This window comes from Drosophila persimilis, unplaced genomic scaffold (genome assembly GCF_003286085.1).
Source record: "Drosophila persimilis strain 14011-0111.01,24,50 unplaced genomic scaffold, DperRS2 tig00000002-arrow-pilon, whole genome shotgun sequence".
Classification (NCBI taxonomy): domain Eukaryota; kingdom Metazoa; phylum Arthropoda; class Insecta; order Diptera; family Drosophilidae; genus Drosophila; species Drosophila persimilis.
Window position 1 is genome coordinate 6,405,949 of NW_020825289.1, and position 25,620 is coordinate 6,431,568.

The window sequence follows — 25,620 nt, forward strand, 5'->3', positions numbered from 1 at the left end:
AAACTACTATCTTCGATGTCAAATTATGATCAATCATTCGCCCCACTCCGGCCCGTAATCAAATATTGATTCATAATCTCTCTATCTTTCTGTGGCCGATGCCAGGGGCAGGGCAGCGGCGAATAGTCTAAGCAAAACAAACCGGCAAATCAAATAAATCATATAAAGACCGGGAAAATTGAGGAAATGCCGCTTATGTAAAGTAGAATATCCGCTGACAGACGACGACTGGCGATCGGCGATCGGCGACCGGCGACCGGAGACCGGCGACCCGAGCGACCCAAAGCCGACGAACGGAAGACGAGGTGCGAAAACAATAAAACACGGACGGAACGGAAGTGGACGCGGAAGCGGACGGAAGCGAACGGAGAGCGGAGAGCGGGGCTGACGGTTCCGTCGATCGCTCTGCGGCTTTCTCAACCGCACGCTGCACACACAACGGTTCCAGCTACCGGGCTTCAGCTTCTGCTTCTGGCCTGCCCTGCCCTGCCATGCCCTGTGCCCTGCCTTTTGTGGCCTTTGCCAATTTGTCGAAATGCTTTTCCGCTTTTCCGGCTTGTTGTCTTGCGGCTTCCCGTAATTGAATTTCGTTTCGAAGGAAATGACTAAACCAAAAATCTTTCACTCTCCTCAAGTGCTATGACTCGCGGGAGGCCCCAACTTATCAAATGGGCTGGGGTTCGATGGTGCAATTGAAACACTCCAGAGCAACGGAAAGAACTTTGGCTTCGTTCTCTTTTTTTTTTGTATTTTTTAATTAGTTCATTGGCTGCAGTGGCAGGGCGCGATATTTCCCACGAAAGTCTGGATACCATGGGCGATGGGGTAAACAAATGAACCACTGAATCAACAAAATATTGAAAGAGTTTCCAGAGCCACACACAATGCCTTGGGCTGGGTATATGTCTGGGGGAACGGGGGGATGGGGATGGGGGAATGCCACTTGTTGTTGGTTGTCTGGGGAGTTGGATTTCTGGTTTGTTGTTTGTTTGTTTGTTCTGTATCCGAATAGAAATTCTAAACATGTTGGTGGATCAACATTAGAATGGACCCTGCACCGGAGCAGGTCGAATTCGAGCTCTAAGATGGGACTAATGCGCCACCAAAAGCCCCCATTACGACCCACGCTTATCACCCGAATGGTGACTCACTAGAGCGGATGCCATAAACTATTCCAGGCGACACCATTAGAAGATACGTAGAGGTAGGAGACCGAAGCGCCCAGCAGGAGAATGACCCATAAGGAATACCTCCAGCTATTGCCGAACTTCAGGCGGTCCACAGCAGGCGAACCATAATTGTGCTTCGTCTACGAAATTCATTATTTCGATTTCAATTTCAATTCCAAGAGGTTTTGGGGATAGGGAGCCATGGGGCTCCATGGCGGGCCCACCCATGAGGCACACATCTTGGTAACTTCCGCCCAGCGTTAGGAGGCGGTGGAATCTTGGCAGTCTGTGATGGCAGCGAATTCAAGAGCACTTGAGGTTCCGCGCATTGGATTTCTGCGTTTGCGTTTTGTTTTTTCGGGGGCCTCCACGACTTGGTTCTCACTCCCACGCTCTGGAAACCCGGCTTTGGCCATGAGAGTAGGAAAAGCTGTGTGAAAAGTGTATTTCTTGTTTTGTTTTTTGAGGGAAATGCCGAGAGGGCAGAGGCGGAGACAAAGACAAAACTGTCATTGCCAGCAGACCCACACACAGATACAGATACATAAAGAGATACGGATACATGGGAGAATGTTGTGCATGGCGAGTGTGGTCTGATTGCCACACACTAGAAGAAGTTCATGGGAACGAACTTTGCGGCCACTCAGCCGTAAGTCAAGTGTGAAGGGAGTGAGGGCACAGAGGCACCTCCTCCATGAGAATGGAATGGAAAGAGCAGGGATGGTATGGGATTACAGCGTGGGCCCCAAACAAGTGCAGCCATCTAATAGAGTTCTGCTTTGTAGAAGATATCGTAGTACCACAAGCCATCCCTCCCATGAATGCGACAATTAAAGAGTTGCTCCATTCATAAAACTGCACTCATACCCGCTCCCGTCCCTCTTCTCCGGCAGCCCATTCCTGCTTATTTCCCCCAATCCCCATCCCAATCTCAACTCCAATTACTTACTTATGCAAGGCAACGCATAGCTGTGTGGGCGTGTCATCACTTTCAATTTTGTGGCCAATTTGAGTGACACTTTCTGCCTGTTTGTCACGCCGCTTGCGTAGCCCCAGGCATGGAGGACAGTGGCGTGGTAGGGGCAGCAGGCTAGCTGCCAAGGAAACCTAGAAGAAGCCACTTTGTGTCTGGTCGTTGTCTGCAACGGCGTCTGCCTCGCTTCCGTTTCCTGCGCATAAATTTTAATGGGAAGAGCAGGTTCTTCCCCCAGTCCATTCGCCTCCCTCTTCCTGCCCCTCCAATCAAAACGCTATCAATTAAAGATACCAGAGGAAAGAAAAAACAGCAAAAAACCCTTTGAGAGTCGATTTCAATGTCTCTTACCTTGACTTTCGAGAGGGGCCTACACATGTACAAAGTCACGGCTATGTTGGCCAACCATTAACCAGTTTGGCCGAAAGGAGAAAACAAAAGAAAAGTCGAGGCAACAGCCAAACGGTTGGATGAGGCTTTTACTGGCTTTCCCAACCATGAAATTCGCGAAAAAAACACGCGAGGAGGAATGTGGGGTGAAGCGAAATTGCTCGACAGGGGTTTACCCTATGCGGATTAGTAAGTCTGTGTGTGGGATCAAACAGAGCTTTAATACAATTTTCTTAGACTATTGTGTAAAAGCTTAAATACCGTAGGACAGATTTCCAAAAAGATGCACGTAGAGTGCATGCAAGTGCTACTTTCTTGTGGAGAATTAGAAGTAACCAGGTCAAGAAGTAACTTGCAATAATTGCGAATGGACTGACTTGATTTGACTTCCTTCCTACTCCTGCAACCCAATATACCCGAAGGAAGTCTAGGACTCTCACTAGGGGACTCTCTCTGTGGCGCTGTCTCTCTACGATAATGCTGGCCGGCCAGTGGCCACACACACACACATTGCCTCTTACTGCATTCAGCTGGCAATCGAAACTAGTTTTTCAGGTTCGGCGCACGGCCAGGCCAGCGACCATTCTCGGCTGATAACAACAATTGCATTGCTGTGGCAGCAGCGACGTGGTGGCGCATGCGCACAAGCCTTGCGCATACTTTGGCTTCTTGGGTGCACAGACCTCCTGCTCCGCACCGCCCGTCTTGTGTTCGCTCTTAAGAAACATTTGCGGAATTTTAATTGCGCAAAAAATCGAGAAGCAGACGGCAATTGCAACTGATGCCAGGGAAGGGGGATGGGACATGACGTTGAATGATGGCTTGAAGAGGTTAGGCGGGAGGCGGGAGGCAGGAAGAAGGAGGGGAAGGAGCTGGCCGAGTGAGAAGTGAGAACATATCGCGTGATTGTGATAGATATAATGGCGATGGAGCAGAGCTGGGAGCAGATCATGGGCCCGATAGCATAACCATAACCATAATACGGGGACGTCTGCAATGCCCAACTCTAGCACATTCACCAGCCACGCCTTGGGATCGCTGATTGCGACGAGAACAAGATGATGATGATGATGATGATGAGATGATGATGATGATGATGATAATGATGGGGATGGCAAACAAAAACCAACGGAGCAGAGCAGAACAGCACATTCCAGAGGGATCAGGGGAGAGTATATCTTACACGCTGCTCGAATTATAAGTCGTCGACATTTTGTACTTGCCACAGAGATACGTACATACTCGTACTCCGAGTAGAAGCGCACACAGAAAAATGAGCCAGCATAAATAAACCAAAGCGAAATAGAATAGACATTTGTATCAGTTTTTGTGTCTTCCACTCCCCACGGCCTCCCCCTTTTGGGGTGGTGGTGTAATTGAAGTTGCAGAAAGAAAACCAAAACAGAATAAGAAAAGTATCTTGAGGTCTTCGCGTGGCCAGTGGAGCGCGAGGCATGGCGGCATACGGAAGCCATAAGCTGCAAGAGATTTCTCTTTGGCCCCTGCTCGTGTTTCGGCACTTCTGCTGGCTGTTGAACCCGCCGCACCACTGGAGCGTGATCTGACCTGGCTCTGGATCTGGCTCCCAGGCAGTCATCCAGTCTGCGGACAAATCACTTGCCTTGCCTTGCCCCAAAACGTGCTCAAGGATGCGATCAATAATCAATCGCCATGCGCAAAGAGGAGATGCGAAACGACAACGAAGAGGAAACCGACAAGAAATCGACCAAAATTACAGGAAGCAAAAGCACTTGCCGAAATGACCGAAAATCATTCAATTACGCCCAGAAGCGGACGGGCGACAGCTGGCCCTGCATAAATAATGGGCGGGTCCTTCCCAATAATTACGCAACGAGGCCGGATTAAGCGGAATTCAATAAGGTTAGTCAAAAATGCGTAGATTTATGAGAGGAAGCGAGGGTCCAGCAAGGGCACCGTGAATGAGGTCAACCCTGAAGGTGTTTTATTAGACTTACTCCCTCGCCAGCGACATTTAAACTCAACTTTGGCGGCAAGTTGTGTGCTTGGTCATTTTTCAACACTAGAACGTGGCCAGTGCTGCTAATCAATTGTTGTATGGGCCGCACTTATTTAGAGATGGCGCAAAAATAAAGGCGGAAAAAGGCGTTTTTCACACTGGCGCTTCCACGGTCAAGTATCGCTTTTGAAATTTACATAAAAATGTAGTTAATATGTAGCACTTGTGTAGTTTTCGTGTATTTGTCATGTACAAAAATTAATTATTAAAAATACTTCGGACCTTTTTTGTTTAAACCTTATTTTATAAAAAGTCCATGAAAGAATATAATTTAAAATTAGCCAGTCTTATAGGAAAGTATTTTATCAATAAGGTAAAATTATATATTTGGGACTGAGGGTCCAATTTGCTCAGTATTATTCAGTCGAATACCAAATTCGGGGAATATGGTTTCCAATCCTCGACGGAGAACAATTAACCCATTGTAAGCCAATGGGGTATTTTAATGATCCAACGAATTAATACAAAATTAATAATAATTTTAGCGCAGTTCAGGGGAAAGATATCGTGATCTTTTTTTATCCAAAGATGATGGAAAAGAGTTATTATTATTTGTATGATTATTTGCATTATTTTCGGCGGTTTAACTCAAGTGATTATCCAGTTTAAAGAAAGGGGTTTTAATGGGCTTTTCGAATCGTCGATAACTCCAGTATAAACAAAGAAAGAATTTACTTAAATAAAATTGAGATACGTTCAAGGTTCGGCAAGCCAATGAGTATCAACTTATATATACAAACCCTGAACACGACTCTGCAGACCATCGCAACACAAGTGGAGGTATTCGCTGGCGTTGCCCTGAAAGCAGCCGTCAACGTTCGCAGGGAGCTGGAGAGTCTGACCGAGGACTGGCACTGGCAGAACAGCCTAATCGAGTTTACCGACTTGCAGGCCACGTTGCTGAAGGTATTGCTGGTGCTGTTGGCGGGAACGTGTATCCTGAACGCCGGGTCCTGGTCAGTCTACGGCGAAGTCATCACCGAGAAATTTGTCAGGCCAAGTATGAAAAAAGCAACTAAATTTTGACACATGCCGCTTTAATAGATAATCTTCTTGGCTACGCTTAAGGTACGCTCAAGGAAATCGAAGAGCTTAAATTGTCTGTCGCCAAATTGAAGTTGCCCAAGGAACACTCTCCCCGAATATAGACATGTCGAAGATCAAGAAGTTCTTTTCGAAGAAGAAGGAGGAGGCGGCGGCGTTTAAAGTATGTTCCATCAAGCCCAATAAGAAACCTAACAGAAAATGATTTACTCTCCAGGTTAAACTAATGGGCAGCTCGATGGGCGAAGGCCATAAATTAAACACCCCCAAGCCGGATGCACCTTCTAGCAGCAACTCTCGGGGTCGTAAGTACGAGGCTTATGTCCCACCCAAGCGCAACGAGCTCAGCAATGAGGCCCGTGCCGCAGCGAATGCCGCACTCTCGCGCATCGACAAGAAGACCTCACGGGAGTTCAACACCTCACTGTCGGCAGTCAAGGCTCAGGCCAAGCGAGAACTCGAGGCAGAGCGTCGGCAGAAGGAAGAAGCGTCTGCCAATGTAGAGGTGTCTGCATCCACAGCCAGCACCTTATCCGGCGTTGACAACAGGAACATGGCGTGTGAAGGTGTCTTCTTCCGCTGCCCGATGGTCAGCGATGAGATTCTACCGAAGAAGGATTGGAAGGTGAAGATCAGGGAGTTCCTATACCAGCAGTTGGAGGAAGGAGATCGCGGTCTAACAGCTTGCCTGATCATCCACAATTGCAATGTGAAAGAGAAGGCTGACGACTGCATAGCAACTCTGGTTCGGTATCTGGAGAACCTTATCACGAACCCGACCGATGAAAAGTTCTTGAAAATACGCATGTCGAACAAGATCTTCAGCGAGAAAGTGCGTTACGTGGAGGGTGCATTGGATGTTTTGCATGCTGCTGGTTTTAGTGAGGTCCAAATCGACGATGAGCCATTCCTCCTCTGGACTAGGGAACAGACTGAACAAGATCTGGACTTGCCCACCCTGGTTGATGGTCTGAAAAACTCAGAGTGCATTCCCCTGGAGCTGGACCGCAACTTGAAAGTGCTGTTGCCATCACAGGCACGACGCGTTGTTCTACCCAATGATTTCTATCGCCTCGCCCCAGAGGAGATCAAGAAGGAGCAGCAACTGCGCTCCGAAGCTATCCAACAGGCCCAGATGCTGAGGACGAAGGCCATGCGGGAACGCGAGGAGCAACGCACTTTGCGCATGTACCGCTACGCACTGGTTAGGGTAAAATTTCCCAATGGCCTCGTCATACAAGTGAGTGATTAAGATGCTGATGAAATCGAGTGAACGGCTAATGCAATCTCATGTATCGTTTCCAGGGCACTTTTAATGTGTACGAGAAAATTTCGGATATTTTTGAATTCGTGCAATCTTGCCTGGCGGATGAGTCACTTGAATTTAATCTGGTGGCCACCAGCGAGGGCAAGTTCGGTGAAGAAGACATGGATAAGACCTTATTCGACTGCAAGTGAGTGCTCTTGTTCCATTTTGTCACTTACATGGTGAAATAATTAAAATATACTTGTATTTCAGACTCATTCCTAATTCTCTGCTGTTGTTCTGCCCCGAAACGTCCTCATCCGATGGGAATGCCGGGGACGTCAACTACCTGAAAGAGGAGCTCTTCATGCTGGTTCAGTCCATGTAGAAACATCGTCTTCAATTGATCATTAAGCGGCAGCCTTTGAGTTTTACCCTAACTTATATACTTTATCAAGCTCTTGTTATTTATTGCTTTCAAATTTATTATTCAAAGTCAAATATAGACACACTTTCAAATGAACCGCCCTTGCAAGATTTATTCCAACAGCTGTTTTTGGTATCTTTCGGCTTACCAGTATTTTTTGTGGTATTTTCAGCCGAGTTGCTTACAGTCACACTAAGTGCAAAAATAAACAACAAAATTGCAGCTAACAAATAAAAATTAGCCAAAATCATGGTAAAAATGAGCTTTAACAACAAATTGTGAACAAATAGATAGTGTGTACAAATCAGCTAACCCTTTGGTGCTATGTAAATGTAAGTATTTCTCTCTTTAAAGTCCAATTATAACGAGCAACAAAAAGAGCGGGCCTGGCCATGCTGTCCAATTGTTTTTTTATTACCCGTTTATGAATCTTTAATGATGGCCTAACGAGACGAATTGTTGGGTGGTAGCTGCTGTCAAGCAATAAATAATCTTTAAACAGCCGCAAAAGAGATATTCCGGCTGGCTGCATAGGAATGAATCCCAATCCCTCTATTCACATGAGGCGGTCTCTGGTGTGGTGGATGTTATGATGTGATGAGTGGCAGCAAATATTGTAATTTACAGCTGTGGACATGCACATTATCGAATTATTGGTCCCACATTCCGTGTGTGTCTGTAATTTGTGCTGGATGAACTGCTAATTAGGAACTGCCCATCGCCCCCGTTGATGATGAAGGGCTGTCACAGTCGAGTCGTGCTACTGTTGAGCAAACCAGTTTCCCCTGTACTCGGGATGTGGGTGAGAGTTGCAACTGCAGAGGAAGTTGGGGCAGAGCAGGAGCTGGATCTGCAGTAGTGGCAGCAGGGGCACTGGGCCTCCACAAAACAAACAAACAGTTGAATTTAATGAACCAATTTTGCAGTGTCTATCAGAGCGGCATCAGAAACGGTAATCCACAGAGCAGCCAGGAGGAGATGCAGTAAAAGTAGGACTCGGAGGCGGCCGAAGAGTGCACCATTACTAAGCAACCGCCAAAGACTCCAGGCAATTCGGTGTAAATCTCGCTTGATCTTGGGAAAAAGTAAATAGAAAAGCACCAAAATCAAAACTTAATGAATCTTTGCCCGGACCCAGGCCCAGGGCTTAAATTAAGCCCAGCCATCGCGCCAAATCGAAACTTGACTCGACACGCAGGCAGCCAGTCTAGGAGGGGGCTGGCGGAGGCAGGATAGAGGCCCCAATAGTCAAGCAAAGCCATCGCATAAATTGGCCTGCGCCGAGCCAAAAGATTTCATTGTTGCCCATTGCTTATTATGGCCCGGGATCGGATCTAGGCCTTCATTAAACGGCTGGGGCAGCAACTGTAGCTGTAGCTGTGGATGTGGATGTGGTATGGACTGGGCCTGTGTCTGTGCCTGTGTATGGGTCTGGCTCTTGTCCGGGGAGCGAGTGCGTGAGATATGCATTATTTATCTAGCGAAATTTTTCTCATTGCTTGGGCAACTTGTTGCTGGAGGAGCTGGATCCAACGGCCACTTCCTGGTTGCCTGGCCACAGCTGCATCATAGCTACATCCATCCATGATAGCGAAATTCCCAAAATGATACGAATAGTTTGTTTCTGTCGGGCGATAGAGAAAGGGGGAAATATTTGGGACATCTTTAGCCTTACCCGGGGGCTTGGAGGCTGTAACCTGCAACCTGCAACCTGCACGTGCCTGGCTCCACTCCGCACCACTCCGCTCCGGGCCTGACCTGCTGTGGCCGTGGCCAGGGCCTGCCTGATTGAACGATTGAAAGATCATCACCCGAGAAGCGATCCCGAGAGAGACTGCGAGCAGGATAATGATGATGATGAGGTGCAAATTGCTGCTGCCATGAAATTGCAAATCAACTTTCTGACTCCCGATTGCATTTCATTCTAAATTGTTTACTCAACCCAGCAGCCACATCTCAGGCTCCATCTCTCAGCTTCAGCAGCGTTTGTAAAAATTGCAAATCGAATTTGCCAATTGCTGGGATGCCTCTCTGCTGGCTGATTTGTTTCTGTGGTTGCCACGAACCACAACCACTCACAACAGAAACTCCAACTACAATTTCGAGCACGCCCTTTAACAAGCATTTAGCTTGGGCCGACAAGCTCGTGACCCGCCGCCTCGCTCCCAGCCCCAGTCCCAGTCTCAGTCCCAGCACAAAAGTCAGAGCCAGAGCCACAGCCAGAAAGAACCCTCCCAATCTGCTGGCAAGTTTATGACTGAGCTCGAAATTGAAGTTGAAATCGGTTAGCGGTGGGTTCCCTTTTCCATTTGTTTTTTATCGCTCCACGCAAGCGCCCTGCATTTACATATTTTTGCCTGCATTTGAACTCTGATCTGGTGGCCAGGGGAAGCCGATCCGATCCGATCCGATCCAAACCGAACCATACCTGAACGGGATCCGTAACAGAAACAGAAACAGCCCCAGTACTAGCAGTAGTAGTGGCTGTGGAATCACGAGGCAGCTGTGCACCAAACGGAAATACTTCCCCTGTGACGAAGAAAAGCAAACAACAAGCAACTATAATTAAGGCTTTTTGCTTTAATTAACACTTTTGAACTCGAGCAATGGCTGTTTATAGGAACAGAAAAGGGAAGTGTCTTCTGAAACTCGAAGATGCGATACACTTTCAACAAATACGATGATCTTTTGGGGAGAACACTTCCTGATCGGTTAGGAATAGTGAAAAGAACCAGTAATGGAATGGAAAGAGTGGGGAAACTATTCCCACCATTAAAAGTTATGGTTTTTAGAATGGATCAATCAATAGGCTTCCATCCCCACCGATCTCTTATTCACGTTACCCTTTCCTCAAGTGTATCATAATTTGCAATCCAATAAGAACTTCCGGTCCATTCGGCGAATGTTTTATGAATGAAAATCTTGTCGCATCGAGGACCCGCTCCCGCAACCCGACCTCTGTCCATCGCTGGCGATCGTCACGCTCATGGCCAATTAGTGCAATCAACTGGAAGCAGCGATGGATGGATAGGGTGCCATGGGGTTGGGTTTGCTCAGGCCTCGGCCTAGACAATTGCTATGGAAATCTTACAGAGTTCACAAAACATGATAAGATTAATTGACTGGGTCTCCCTTCGATCAAGGAACTTCCCCTCTTAGATTTGTGAGCTTACAATGGAGGTGGTATATACATACTCGTATATGATATGATATGTAGAAGAACTGAGACTTAAGCAAGTTCTTTAGAATGGGATTTATCAAAGGCAGTAATACGTAAAAGTATATAAAAAAACCTATTTCAACCACGGGAATATTACGTAATAATTGATGCCCGACTCGAGGTTTCGCTGATATGGGTTTAATGTTGTAGTTATTGTTTTTGGAGTGCTCCCAAATTCCAGAAGCCTGCCCACCGCTCGTTTAAAGTGTTCCAGTGAATGCAGTTCAATTATTTCGAAAGCCAAGTTGGGATTTAATAAACTATCCATCTATCTATCGATTGGCTTACCCAACCCCCTAATCGCAACCCTCCCCCCTGTCAGCGGACTCTCCTAAACTCTCCATTTGATATAACAGCGTGCAGTCAATTTCAAATACATTTGCAATTTGTCAAATTTTGGTAGCCGTTGCCAAGATAAATTAATTTCGGCATCGATTTGATCGCTTGTCTCTGGTCATTTTGCATGGACCATGGACCAGCTGCTGGATGGGGGGATTCTCAGAGGGGGGGGAGGTGGAGGAGGAGGAGGAGGAGGAGGAGAGACCATGTTAGCCACAAGCCAACATGGCTTTGCTCATTGTAAATGTGCTTTAATGACCACCGGTCAGCAAATCTCATTTTTTTTCGTCGCTTGGACGCCAAGAGACCGCATGCTGGCTCACACACACACACACTAGCAGTAAGAGAGAGAGAGAGAGAGCTATAGAGCGTTCGAAAGAGAGAGAAAGATAGTCGGGTTTGGCAAACATCTCTTGTACCTGCAAACGTTCATCCCCGCCCCCTGTCCACCTCCCTGGCCAAAATAATGACCAGTGTCCACATGGTGCAAAATTAGACATATTTTCTTCTTACTTGGGGGCATCGCAGCATCCCTCAGCTTACCCCACTCCCGCCCCCCACCCCACCATCACTCTCTGTGTGGCTCCTTCGGTTCACCTTTTGCATTTTCAACACCAAAAAGTTTTACATTCGGATTTTCCGCAACTGCCAAGAAAAATGACATTACAAATTGGGGGACATTTGTCTAATTAAATCCCTGCCTGCTCCAATAACGAGAGCTTAGATTACAATCTCACAGCGGTGCGTAATGGCTTTTGTGCTTGCAGGGGGAGGGATGGTGGGGAAACCGGATGGGAGGTTGCAATTTGTGGGAAATTGATAGAACGACAGAGAGAGCCAGATAGAGATTCCGGGTAAAGGATTGCTCCAGTTTGATGCGTACTATTTCGAGATCCTATTAGTGTAATCCAGTTAGGGATACCAAGGAACCACTTTAAGAAACTTCATGATTTTCATGAATATCTTCCTGAAATGCAGCAAAAGAATAACTAATTGACTACTGAATTGTCATATTTTATTAAAAATAGTTCCAGAATGATTAACCAAAATGATTTCATCAATAATTCCCACTAATTTGGTAACTTTCAGAGATAGTAACCCTTAAAACTAGCGCCATCTGAACACCCTGTGTCCCTTTTTATCCACTATTTCTATAGAGACCCTCAAGTATCCAGCATTTGAGTGGCGCTCAACATAGGGGCAAGCACTGGCTGCATTTGTTGTACATAAAACGCTGGCCACTGACCAATTAGAGGAGCAACCGAGTCCAGCCAACGGAGGCGAGTGACCACCAGCTGCAACAACAAACGGGGACACAAGCAACAGTGGACCTGCATGTAATAGAATTAAACTAAAATCAAATAATCATCAGACGGCTTTCACTCAATCCCCACTCGAGACTCGACTCGGACTGCTTCGCACTTGCACTCCACTCAAGTGGGGTTGACTCGACTCCTCCACTCAATTGATAAGAACACGTGTTGCTTCATTCGCCATCTCGGTCGCACCGCCTGGTGCTGGGGCCCTGCGGGGCCCCAAGGAGTTGCCAGAGAATGCGGGCCCAAAACAAACTCAAAAGAGCCGAAGCCGAAGCCAAAGCGAAAAACACGATGTGGCAACCACGACACGAGACCACATCGTCGTCGTCGCATCGCTGCAGCGTCGCAACGGGGTCCAATTAGGTGGCCGGCAGCAAATCATGCGCTCTCTGTCTCGCCTCAACAGGCTGTCCTAAGGCCCTGGCGCTGGCGCTGCTCTCCTCTGTTTCGCCTCTGACGACGCCCGTCCACTCGAGTCTTCGACTTCGACTTGGACTCGGGCTCAGACCCCATCTCAGTCTCAGTCTCATTCTCAAGTCCGGTTTTTCAGGGGAACGACGTACAGCGCGTACCGCTTCGCGCTATTTTCAGTGCAGTTTTTGGTGTGTGTTCCCCTTTAGAAAAATATATCTCGAGAGTGTATTTATGAGAAAACTACAATAAAACACGCACGACAACAAAAAAAGGAGAAATTATATTACACAAAAATAATTCCACTCTAAAAACAAAAGCCAAAAGTAGCCGACGGCCAAGTGAATATTGTGTGGGAATATTAACAATTTGAGAAATAAATATCAACGCAAGATCCGAATTCCAAGTGCAGTGAACGATTACGATTCAGTGTAAGTTCTTTAAAAGATAACACACTCTCCCCATAGAACACCATCCCCCAGATATGGCACAGACCCCTTCCTCCCAATATAGCAACTAAAACGAAAGTGAGTTGAGAGTCTATTGCCGTCCTTGTTCTTGTCCATTCTATGATCTGATTTCGAAAACACTCTGCTCTGTAGCGCGTCTAAAAAGTCATCCTCCTTATCGCACGGAGGAATGCTCGGGGATCGTTAAAATTTATGTGCTGCTTGAGGAACCGAACAGAACTGATCTGAACAGAACTGAACAGATCCGAGCAGCGCGGCGAACTGATAAGAAAATGATTATTCTTTAGAAATATGTACATATCAGAAATCTATATTCTATATTCTGCTGAATACCCATTCAGCAGGGGAGGCAGCAATCGCTGGCTGCACCCGGCCGGGGGCTTTCCCATCTTATCTGCGGCGATTTTCTTTCCCGATTTTCTTGCCCAAGTGCCTCGAAATTAATAACTTTAGTCGAAAGAGTTGGCAGAAAGCACAGAGAGCGTTGGCACAGCGAAATCATGTTCGAGTGATTAAATTAATTAATGATATAGACACTGCGCAATAGTGTCCACGCAACCGAAGGCCGCAGAAGGAGGATCCGCCGTCTGCCGTCTGCCGCCTGCCGCCTGCAGTCTGTGGGTCCTGCAGCGAGCAACGCCACATGATGCGGATCGTTGGATCGTTGGATCGGTGGATCGGTGGATCGGTCGATGGTTCTGCAGAGGCGAGCAGATCGTTGTCTTAACTTGTCGTACACGATGTCTTATACGTGTAGCAACAATTTATTTCTTTGGTCAATGCATCGATCCCAACGAATCGAAGATCATGGCAGCGCTTGGGTCTGTGCTGGTCTGGGTCTCGGGCTCTTTTACTATCCTTGGCGATCAATCAAGCCCTGCTGGAAGATGATCAATATTAGCCGGTCTAAAAATAATATGAGCCCTCGACTATCTTTATCGTTGATTGAGAATCGCTGGAAGGAGGGAGGATTCGATTGCTTGTGGCAGATGAAATTTTAAATTTATAAAACTGATAATAGCGAACTTTATTCGCCTTTGTTTTGGTTTTTTCGTACAAATGAAATGTATATAATCATGTATAGTATATCAAAACTGATAATTCCCGTGTGCATATATGTATACAGTCGCAGTATGAGTCAGTTCTGTCAGATCTGTTGGGTTTCTGTAGAGTCCGGGGCTGTCTGAACATCGCATTCGGCTTGGCTTTTTGGTCGGTTAGGATTTTACGACTTGTGTAATTAGTTTTTCTTTCGAAGATCTTTTATGGCGCTTACAGACCAGACGTCTATCTCTTGCCACATCCAACTCTCTCTCTTTGCACCATTTTACATCCCAAAAACAAGAAGATGTCATTAAAAATTAGAGTAACTGTTTTTTCCCCCACTAATATGTGTGTCCAAAGTGCTAATTGAAGGCAACTCCGGCTCTGACTCCGGCTCTCACAGCAGCCAGCCAGAGCGGCGGCTGAGGCTGGGACTCAAGCTGCCTCTTCATCCAAGTCAAGGGTTAAAGTTCTCTTAGTTTTGTGTGTGATTTTGTTAATAGTCAGGCAAAAGATGGAGATGGAGATACAGATGGATCCACAGTTGGGGCTGTGGCTGCTGCTGTGGCTGGCTCTGACTGACGACAAGTGCCTACACCTCTTTCGAGTAAACTGTCAAAGTGTAGACTCTGTTGCCCAACCATGTTTACAGCCGTCGATGCTGAATTAATTAAACTAACTCTGGGAGGCACTGCACTGGCTCTGTTTTAGAGGGTTATAGGGGGCCCCCACTGACTGACAGACAGCTGCTGTGGGGAGGGGGAGTGCACCTCAATTTGTACGTGTACTCTTTGAAATTGGTCAGTGTAACCTGAGGACAATGACTTGGACCGACCGGCCAGCACTGGCCCTGTCTTTGGCCCTGGCCTCTCTCGTCAGTTGTCCCTATGCACAAGCACAAGAAAAGGACATAATTGCTGCCATAGATTCTCGGGAGGAGTTGAAAGGTTGCAGCCACAGAAAAGACCTTCGCAGAGGACTTGAGCCACAGGGGAATCCTACGAGGGAGAAGCCACACACAGTGGAGTTGTGTGTGCAGTCGCTTGGAAATGCCGTGTTCACTAATCTATTTCAATTTCATAGCCATCTCATTTGCCCAGCATTTTAATTTCCTCCTGCAGCTCCGCTCCTCCGTTGGTAGGGGAGGTCAGAGATGTTCTAAAGCTTCCGAGCGCTCCCCTCCCCATCCCCAACCCCAAGCACATTGTGGTTCTGTCTATTGATTGGAATATTCATTGAATAGTTTTTAAGCTGATTTATATGCTATTGTGGCAGCTTGTGTGTGTGGCTGCTGTCGATTTAATAAATATTTAATTTCAACTCTGCCTGTCTGACTCCTGGTGCTGCCACTCCTGCTCCTGCTCCTGCTCCTGCTGCTGCTCCTGCCCCCGGTTGGCTCTTAAATCCACACATAAAAGATTCAATCAACGGAAAGGGGACTCTGAGGAGTCCAAGGAGCAGCCGGTGCCAGCTGGATGATGATGTTGCTGGTGGCTTCATTCAGGTATTAATAATAATAACGAACAACGAATGGATTATTCTGAGCTGCTGAGACATCGTAATTTGCAAAATGTGCAATCGCTTCCTATAAATCTTCCTTCCTAAAGGCAGAGACACACACACAGAGAGAGAGAGAGAGAGAGGGAGAGAGCTCTCTGCGGAAATCTATTCAGATCCCATCAGAGAGAAGGGGGGAGCGAACCTCCGAGCCCGAGCGATGAATGCCAAACTATATATATATATATTTCACCTGGCCGAATCATAAAAGTTCTTTTGTCAGACTCCATCGCCTTGTGCACCCAATAGCAAGCCAAAGAGAGCTGCAGCGACGTCAACTGCTATCAATCTCAGGTGAAATGGAGCTGCGTCCGTCCGCCAGCCATTAGATGATCCCAAACCCAGTCACAGCATACCCTGTGCTCCAGCCAAGCCAAGCCAGCCTAGCCAGCCAGCCAGCCAGCCAGCCAGCCATGCCATGCCATCCAATCCCAGCCAGTTCCAGGCCCGCCGCTCAAAGGAAAGCGCCCGTCGCAATAGATCGCACATTGCAGATAGAGGCGTGCCTGCCACTCCAACTCCACAGCATCGCGGAGGGATTAGTCCATAGCGAAGGATAAATACTCTATGGAAAACTATATGCTGGCTATTCGAAGTAGAGTATTCCATTGCTAAATGGTTCCTAGTACCGAATACTTGATCATACATTAATCTTCAAGATGTGAGAACTCTGATCATAGTAGCTGCTAGCACAGATTGAAGAGGAGACAGTTTCAGGTGCTCGAATCTTCTTGAAAATGGAGACCTCAGGCTCTCCACAACTCCCATTCTACCCCACCCATTGTAGGGTATACAAAAGGCAAAGCCAAACAATGCGCTGCAATTTCTGGCCACAAAGGATGAACGCAGCGCGTATGCGGAGCAGTGTGGAGTCGGATCGGAGCCGGGCTCCGAGCAGAGTCGGGGACAGAGGCTGCGGCTGGAGCTGGAGCTGGAGTCGCACATTCGGCGAGCGCCTTCAGCAGTTGTTATAAATTATAGTGCCGCATGCGGAATGAATGCCCAAGATCAAACCGGTGGGCACACACGCGCACGCGGGCGGGTGGAAGGCGGCGGTGGGGGTGGGGAGCAGGGCCGATTGGGCGGCTGGGCGGCTATAAAAACAAACCTCCGCCCCCGCACGTAGCCAGTTCTGGCTGTGGCTCGTTGCCTGTTGCGCGGTGCCAGTGCCACAAAATATTTAACAGTGTACCGCTATAAAATTTGGTATTCCGAGACGGGACCAAGATGCCGCCACCACCACCAGCACAGCCGCTGCCTTGCTCCGGCGTTGCAGTGGTGCAGCGGTGCAGCGATGCAGTGGTTATACTGCCATTACCATTACCACGTTGTAGGCATGTTGTAAATGCCAGCCGATTGCTGTGGACTTTTGTCGTTTCAGGCTGTTGTTTGTGGCAGTTGCTCTGTTTGTGTTTGTGTGTGTCTTTTGGCCATAAAAACAGAAATGAGCCCACAGAAAACATGGCGAATTGCGCTAGCTGAAAGAGTCCACTGTCGGCGCATCAGACACCCGACCACAGTGGATAATTTTTTGGCTCTAACTCTCAAGAAATTAGGTTTAGGGAATATTTGAATCATACACAATATTTTAGTAAGATCGGTCGTCAGTGAAAAGGAAGGTCCTTATGATTTGTTAAAAACTCTATAAGTTATATATAAATTCATTGTAGAAAAGAGTTACTGTGGCATGGAGAATAATTGAAGAGCAAGAAATTACAAGCCTCCTTGAAATTTCCACTTAAGCACTTTCATTATGTTACTGATTCAAGAGACTTTTGAGAGTTTTCCTTTCAAGAATTACCTTGAAATCGTTGTACAGCAACTATTTAAATTCTTGTATTATTTTATATTAGCCTTAAATTTAATAAATAAATTAAATAAATTCTTTTATGGCTTGTTCTTGTTACCCACTGCTTCTATTATTCCGATATATTCTTCGATAAGCGACTCAAAAAGATGCAAAAACAAATTACATGTCGCTTGCGTGACTATAGTCTCGCCACTAGGGTGTAGTTGTTTATTGGACTACTATCAAATTAAAAAAGCGATCCCACCACTGAATTAGATTGTACCAGTGTCATGCCTCCACCGATGCTGATTCAGCGTAAAAATCTAATTTCGATTCCGATATATTCCGGCTCTATATAATATCGGCTGATTCAGCTCGTATAAGTAAAAAAATGATATATGTATCAAAAGTCTCAGCGCACTTTTCACAGAAATCAACATTGGATTAAGGGTTAATTTCGCAGCTCGACTAGTGGGCTCGTAAAAGTCAAACAAGTTTAACGCAGAGTAGCTCAGACTTTGGCTTTTCGCAAATGCAATGCCCCGCCGACTGCGAGTTTATTTGATGAGCGAGAGGCGCAACTGCGGGCCGACACAGCCCACGCGGTGCCGGAGGAGAGGACAAACAAAGTGCCGCAGTTGTCAAGCTTCAGAGGCGGAGGCAGAGCCAGAGGCAGAGGCAGAGGCACCGTAAACAGAAACAACTACTCGTACTACAGAAAGATACCCGTCTCCGTCTCCGACTCTGACTTTGGCTCTGGCTCTGGCTCTGTGCTATGCTAATTACTGGACATGACGGCAGCGCAACGCTTTTGGAATCCCATCCCATCCATGTGAACAAAAGGCGCAAACGTTTACGCACACTCGCAGTCGAAGTTTCAGTCACAGTCGCAGTCCGGACTCGCATTTGCATTTGCATAAGCAGCCATAAAAACAAAACAAAAATAGGGGAAAACGAACAGTCAGAGGAACAGTCGGAGGCAGAGTCGGAGGCAACTTAGCAGATACTACACGACAGCAACAGCCGATCCGGGGACTCTGCTATGGGACCTACGACTCAGTGAGAATTCCCCTTTCTTGGTGTCTGAGCTGTGTCTCTTTGGTGTGAAGAGAAATTTCCTTTTTGGCGGGATCTGTGAATTATTTCAATGTGAAACTCAAGGATCATTAAATGGTTAATATGCATGTCCTGGCTGTTGTAATAGCTAACCCCGTGATATGGGAACTACCCAGATCGTAGATCTTATTCAATACAAGTATGTAGAGATGAAGTCATTGTCAGTGGGGAACGCTTCTTTTTCTCTTAGAATCTCTTGATATATCAAAGGATTGTTTGCTGTGTAGTTCTTCCTCTACGATCATTATTCTCCTCAAAGTTCTTTACCGTTTCCACCATCTGACACTCCGTCAAATGATTGACAGCAAAGTAGTTCAAGTTATTTCTCTGGATTTCTAATTGAATAAGGCGATGACAGTACGTGTATAATGAACCCCACTATATGCGGCCGCCAGCATCATTAATCATTAACTGGATGAAATGGAATTATGCGAAGAACAGGAGAGAAGCGGAGAAGTGGAAGCAGAATGGAATTGCTGATTTGAAAACACCGAACCGCAGGGAGCACGACGAGCCGAGCAGCAATTCTAATTAGAGCTATTCAACAGATCTCCAACTTCAGACTCGGTCTTTGGTCATCTGTGGTCTCTGGACCATATACGAGTATGCCATCTACCGCTGGATGGAGACTGGTCTAGACCCAGAAAAAAGTAATACAACACGACAAACATGGCCGTAAAAATGTCAACTTCCATTCGGTTTGTTTCTTCTGGCTGATTTTGGCATCCCAAAACGTTGTAACCGCCAGAGAGGAACACGAATCCGACTGGGGATCGGGGACAGGGGACCAGGGTCTGGAGATCCCATCCCTCTCTCGCGATGTAAACTTTCGTTTTTTGCTTTTTGTGACCATTTTTGGGGAGGTGAGGCCCGTAAGAGGGGTGATGTGATGGAGCGCTGAAGGTAGCCCACAGACTCACGATATTTGCGTGCCAGAGCGAAATTGTGTGGAAGTCAATTGGCAGTCACGTTCAGTGGCCCTGGACCTGGTCCACAGCCAAACTTCCTCTCCATTCGGGCCAAATTAAATTGTCAGTACAGGCAAGAGAAGCCATTGGCAATGGCAATGGCTGTGGCTGTGGCTGTATCTGTGGCTGAAGGAACAACTAGCCTCATAGAGTTATCTTTCGATTAACAAACGATTGAAATTAATTTTCCAATATTTCCGCATCCCCCGTCGGCCATGAAATGTGTGGAAAACAATGACAACTGCAACAACTGCCACAATTGGAGTCACAACCACAGCAGCAGCAGCAGCCACAACCACTGACAGCAACAACAGCAACTGGAGGAGGACCAAACGAAAATCACGAACCCGGAAGAGGGCTTTAACGTCGGAGGAGGCTTCAGTTATACCCAGATCCAACTGTCTCCCGCTCCCTGCACCTCTTCTGTGTCACATGTTGCTGTTGCTGTTGCTTGCTGCTTGTTGCTGTTGCCGTTTGCCGTAGCTTTACTGCCTGCAATTTCTTCATTTCGGCCGCCCACCGAAGCCGAAATTTCTGTTGAAGATCAACCCAGAACCGGTCGTCATTGTTGCTGTTATCATACCCTTTTAGAGGGCATTTTATCTCTGGCCAGAAGCTTCGCCCGAAACCTTTTAGATCTGGATTACTCTAACGATCCATCGAAGCGAAATAGCGATTCTGTAAATGTAAAATCAACTCATATTTAAACGAAAGAAGAAAGAAATCCACTGTAAGCTTCTTGATCCGTTTATTGTATCATTGCCTTCCGCAATCCTTTTAAGATATACCAAAATATCCCATGGAAAGAGCATCCAATGCTTTGGATTGCGAGATCTTGGCTTCATTTCTTGTTTTCGTGCTGAAATTTGTTCGCGCTTGTTGACAATTGTGTCGTGTAAGGGCTGCCCTCGACCGGCCGACGACCGACTGCCAAAAGAATTTGAAATGTGCAGCAAGCGTGTTGCAGCCAGAAATGGACAGCAACCGCAACGAAGAGACAAAGACCTGGACATGGACACTTTAGAGCCGGGCCAACGGCAGCCAAACGATGGACTCCAGGGTGTAAATTACATTACAAGGAGAGCCGAGAAGCCGAGAAGCCGAGACGAGTTTCTTTGACTGGTAGTGTCTCTCTGCCCGTTCAAAGTGGAAGCTGCAGCAGCCAGTTGCACTCGTCAAAATTGCCATCAATCATTCTGCCGCAGCCGCTGCCGCTGCCGCTGTTTCTGGCCCCAAGAATGCCGGACAAGTAGAAAAATGGAACCTGTTTGGCCAGGCACTGGCTATCAGTGTTAAATCTACAAGATCATTTTCCCTACAAACCCATAATTTGTGATTGTTACACGGCCTGTAGCGAACCGAACCAAACCGTAACGAGGTCCGAGAGCCAGTCGTTCTCTTAATAGACTCGTCGCCAGCCTAATGAATTGAAACGTTTCTGATGGCCTTGTTGGCCACGTCTACGTCCACGTCCACGTCCACGTCCACGTCGCAGGCTGCCATCGATCACATCACTGTGGGGACTGCACTTTGGTTCTGTTCTGGTTCCCCCCAGCAATACATATATTCTCTTCGCTGACGAACCACGAGAGTAGTACCTCCATCAGTCCATCAGGTTTTTGGGCCTATCAATTGGAGAGAATCTCGCACGATGTGACTGAATGACTGACTGGCAGGACCGCCCGTAAAGCCAGAGTCAGCGAATAGTTTTAGGTCTTTTGATTAGTAATCAGTAGGGAAACTCGGTCATCCGCAGTCTCACCTATATAGTACAGGGATCTCCTTTGAGATCTTCTGGCTCCACAAACCATTTCCATTCTCGTTCGTTCTCCTTTGGCTTCGCTTAGTAGAGAGCTCTGTTGCTGGGGCTGTTGTGTCTGTGCCTTTGCCTGTGCCTGTGCCTGCGCCTATCGCCAACTGTCATCATTTTCAAATTATTTCTCGTTGAATATCTAATCAAGATTCATGCATGATCGCGGCTAAATTGCTTCCAGGCAAGACCAAGACACATAGACGGCCACAGCATAACAATTGCCGGTGGACGGTAACGGGGACCCTGAACCTGGTCCTGGTTTGGTTTTGTTTTTGGTTTTAGTTTTGGTTGTGGTCCAGGTCTAGGGTCTAGGCAATCCAACATCCACCAGGGAACGGGCACAACATTTGCACAGAGGAGGCTGCTCGCTTCTCCAGCCTTTTGCTGTTTGATTTTTCCTTTTTCCACCAACTTTTCCATTGTTTTCCGCCCCGAGCAGGTTAATAGTGTTGTTTTCTGGCTGCGGATTTCAAAAGGCTTTTATTTTGTATTTTTTTTTTGGGTAGGAAGACAGCAACGAATTCTGCATCAGAAATTAGCTACGACAATTGTTCGAGACAACTTTTCGCCCATGTAATCGCTTATGTCTCTCGGCTGTGCATTTGTTGATTCAGTGATACTCGTACCCGTTCTCGTACTCGTACTCGTATATGGGCATACTCGTACTTGAACTTTAGCTTTGTCTTTATTTTACTTAATTGAAACTAGCCAGACCCTGTAGACTCTGTAGGTAAATAATTCAATTACACACGAGGCTCTGACTCAGATCGAAGCCCCCGCCATTCCGTGCCCCATTCTCCATGCCCAAGGAGAATGCAGTTGCAGTGAGGCGCGTAGCCACAGGGTGCCTCTGGGCTCGTTTAAGTATTATTAAATTATATGAAATTCGTTGTTCATTTGGTGGTTAATTCGCTGTCGCTGTCGTTGCCACTTAATTGTTATTAACTTTCGTGTGACATCTGTGACTTCTCCCAACGCCGCTCCACAAAGTGTTTGCCTCAATTGACGCCCATGTGGGGTGGTGTCGTATCACTCGTAAATTGATGACCCAAAATGGCCTTCTAATTGTTTTATTAGATTTCCACAGGCCACGAGCCAGCAGCATCAAGTCGCTGTTTTGTTCTTGCCGGAATGAATCCCTTTTTGGGGCAACGCCTCTGCCCTGGCCAGAGAACCACTTTCAGGGAGTCCATTGTTGCACGCACCAGCACGGCCGAAAGGGAGGAAATCGAATCAGCAGATATACAAACACTCAGCCGCAGGGCCCCAGACTTTTGACATTTTTATTTGTGTGCCAAAGAACTTGTAAAATTTACGAGCCAACGAAGGGCGACGAGGTGTGATCGAGGAAGGATTGGTGGAGGAGCACCACAGTAACCATATTTTTTAGCACCGCCGCATGAAATTATTATCAAACATGCAAATCTTCTCCTCCTGCTCGGTGCTCTTGCTCTGTGTGGTTGCGGGCATCGTAAATTGATTTTTATGCTGCTTCTGTTGTAGTCCGAGATGGTCAGAGCCTTTTCCTTTGCCTCTGCGTCTGCCCCTGCCCCTGCCCATCCCTAGTAGTAGTAGGAGTCCATTCTTCCGTTGGGTTCTCAGTCAAAATATTCTGTTTCACATCATTCCATTCTACATTTTGTTCTGTCTGCCGTTGCAGTCGCCTGCTACTTGTCTTGTTGAAGACAAACGCCGCCAAGTAATTGAAATTGAAGACCGACCAAAGCTCGGGAGGAACAGGAGAGAGTGAGAGAGAGAGAGAGATAGAGACAGCGGAGCCAGGATGGTCCTAGTGCTGAATGGCGTGCTGCAGGATGATTGCCCGATGGACACCAACAGCCTGTTCCTGCAGCATCCCGTCTACCGAGATTATGCCCAGCAGTTGCACTCGATACAGGCCAAGTCCGTGGGTCCCGTGGGTCTGCTCTATGTCGGGCAGCGGGAGCTAGCCGCCTCTGCCCCGCACGACAAGAACGTCAACATCATTGGCGCCGACGATGCCACAACCTGTATTATTGTTGTCGTGAGGCACTCGGGTATGTTGCACCCATAAATTGGCTTCGTTTGCCTCGTTAACCCTGCTTACCTTCGCATCTGCCCTAACGCATCTCATTCCATTGCAGGATCTGGGGCCGTGGCTTTGGCCCACTTTGATGGAAGCGGTGTGGACGAGGCTGTCTGCACCATGGTCTCCCGGGTGCAGGAGCTGGCCCTTGGCTATCCCGAAGGACGCATCGAGTTGCAGCTGATTGGTGGCTATCGGGACTCGAAGGGTTACGGCGAGGATGTCTTCTATAGCATTATGCGTGAGTGGCAGTGGCAGCAGCAGCAGGTGGCAGGCTCTAAATGCAATCTTCTTCCAGAATCATTCCACAATCATCACCTCGAGATCGATTTGACGCAGGCCTGCGTGGGCGAGCTGAATACCATGCTGCGTGGCGAGATCAATTGCCCCATCATTTATGGCGTGGGCGTGAACATCAAGACTGGTGAGATCTTTCCGGCCAGCTTCCCAGACCGAGGCCCCGACCGGGAGCTGCGCGATGCTCGCATCTTCATGGGTGCGCAGTCGGTAAGCGATTCGAATCGGAATACAAAATCGCCACGGAGTTGTCACCTGACCAACACTACAACTACTCTCCTCCACTGGCATTTCAGGTTCTGGATGTGTACGACTCCACGCTGGGAATGCTGCGCATCGGCCCCTTCAACTATGATCCGCTGCGCGGCGCCGACTTGTGGCTATCCCAGACGGATGAGTTTCTGCTGCAGCATTTGTCCTCCAGCCCCGATGTGGAGCCGCCACACTTTGCGCCCCAGGTGCGTGCTTGCGTGTGTTGCCCCCCGCAGGGAGTGAGGCGATCTAATTGCTTTACTCATTTCATTTCAGACGCGTGCCACCATCAAATTCATACAGGAGAACCAGTTTCCCGCTGTCACCGTCTTCAGGGACAATCGACCGCGCTACTTTCGGCGCGACGATGCCACGGGGTGCTGGGCTCTGGTTAGATATTAAAGCTTAATTTAGTGTTTAGTTGTTACGCAAGTAGTTGAAAGAAACGTCATGGACAGTTGCCAATGGCAGATGTCAATGTTGGTGCATGTGTTAATCGTCGTTACCATTTGCAGTGCCACCCCACACCCCTGCTACCCTTCGCATATAATTTCCACTTGATTGTGGTTCTGCTCTACTCCCGCTTACTTTTGTTTGAATTTAATCGTTGAGTTAATTGTATTTGGCTGTAATTATAATCGATACTGATAATCCATGCAGCACAGCACCCAATTATTTATAACTCAATTAGATTAGCAATTGCGATGAGTGCCGACATTGCTTGTTGTATGTATCTCAAATAATCTCTCTCTTCAATTAGATTCAAGAGTGAGTTCGGATGTGAGGACCCTTTGGGACGCGCCTTAGTAATGGATCTGAACGTAAAAACGAAAAATGATAATATAATTTGTGTATATGCTGCATAGTACTATATGCATGTGACCACAATTAACAAATCTTATTAATATTTAAAAGAGATTCTTAGCAAAATATATACAAACTACACATACACAAAAAATGTAAACGAAACAATTTCAAATGCAATCATTTTTAGTTGTAACTGTAAACTGTAATCAAACGTGTAAGAAATATAGAAATGGCTTGGCTATAAATACATACATATACCACGAAAGTAAATAATTGGTTTTCATTGAACAAATTGGAATTAATGCAGGATTCATTTTGTGACTTGCTTGAATATGAATTTAAACTGCCAGTTGGTATTGTCGCGAAAAGTGGATGGTCACACTGACTGCTGACAAGTAGTATTTTTTCTTGGGAATTGAGTGCTGTGGCAAAAGGGTGACCGTTTACAGTATTTTTTAGGTGAAAATTCTACAGGCGGTATATTTACGGTATATCGGTATATAATGGTATATTTTGTAAATTTCATCAATCTATTAAATTTAATTTTCAACGGTATTTAGAAATCCAATAAAAGCAAGTGTTTAGAATAGATCAGTCAAGTGGAAAATAGATTCATTAATTGTATAAAATTATGTGCGCATAGCTGGGCGCTTTTTCTAGCTAGTAATATTCGACGGAATATCAAAAACGAGGAATATGTAAAATAGAAGTCAGTATATTTGCGGTATATTTTCTAAATGAGACGGTATATTTTGGTATATTTCTGAGGGTCGGACGGTATATTTTAAATCCGCGGTCATGTGGCAACCCTGTCGGTCGTCGTTGTCAAGTGGAAAAGTTGGTTGATAATTTCTTTTTGATTTAAT

General features: G+C 46.8%; 3 protein-coding genes across 4 annotated transcripts; all 3 read left to right on the top strand.

Annotated features, from left to right (window-relative positions):
* Positions 1–5,259: 5,259 nt before the first annotated feature.
* LOC6591155 lies at positions 5,260–5,736 on the top strand. The gene is made up of 2 exons (XM_026985168.1): positions 5,260–5,570; positions 5,639–5,736. Exons 1-2 carry the CDS (start codon positions 5,285–5,287, stop codon positions 5,716–5,718), a joined length of 366 nt encoding a protein of 121 aa, XP_026840969.1. The 5' UTR covers positions 5,260–5,284; the 3' UTR covers positions 5,719–5,736.
* Positions 5,709–7,383, top strand: LOC6591156 (UBX domain-containing protein 6). Its single transcript, XM_002015889.2, has 4 exons — positions 5,709–5,777; positions 5,832–6,854; positions 6,920–7,068; positions 7,134–7,383. Exons 1-4 carry the CDS (start codon positions 5,721–5,723, stop codon positions 7,246–7,248), a joined length of 1,344 nt encoding a protein of 447 aa, XP_002015925.1. The 5' UTR covers positions 5,709–5,720; the 3' UTR covers positions 7,249–7,383.
* Positions 7,384–7,584: 201 nt separating this feature from the next.
* On the top strand, positions 7,585–25,002 carry LOC6591132 (protein N-terminal asparagine amidohydrolase). 2 transcript variants are annotated; one of them, XM_002015890.2, is made up of 7 exons: positions 12,712–13,007; positions 22,994–23,369; positions 23,457–23,639; positions 23,697–23,905; positions 23,992–24,153; positions 24,224–24,337; positions 24,708–25,002. In XM_002015890.2, the coding sequence occupies exons 2-7, from the start codon at positions 23,117–23,119 to the stop codon at positions 24,717–24,719; spliced, it is 933 nt and encodes a 310-aa protein (XP_002015926.2). In that variant the 5' UTR covers positions 12,712–13,007; positions 22,994–23,116; the 3' UTR covers positions 24,720–25,002. The 2 variants fall into 2 exon arrangements, with proteins under 2 accessions (XP_026841810.1, XP_002015926.2); XM_026986009.1 differs by lacking the exons at positions 12,712–13,007; positions 24,708–25,002 and adding an exon at positions 7,585–7,619 and having other exon boundaries at positions 24,224–24,602.
* The last annotated feature ends 618 nt before the right edge of the window (positions 25,003–25,620 follow it).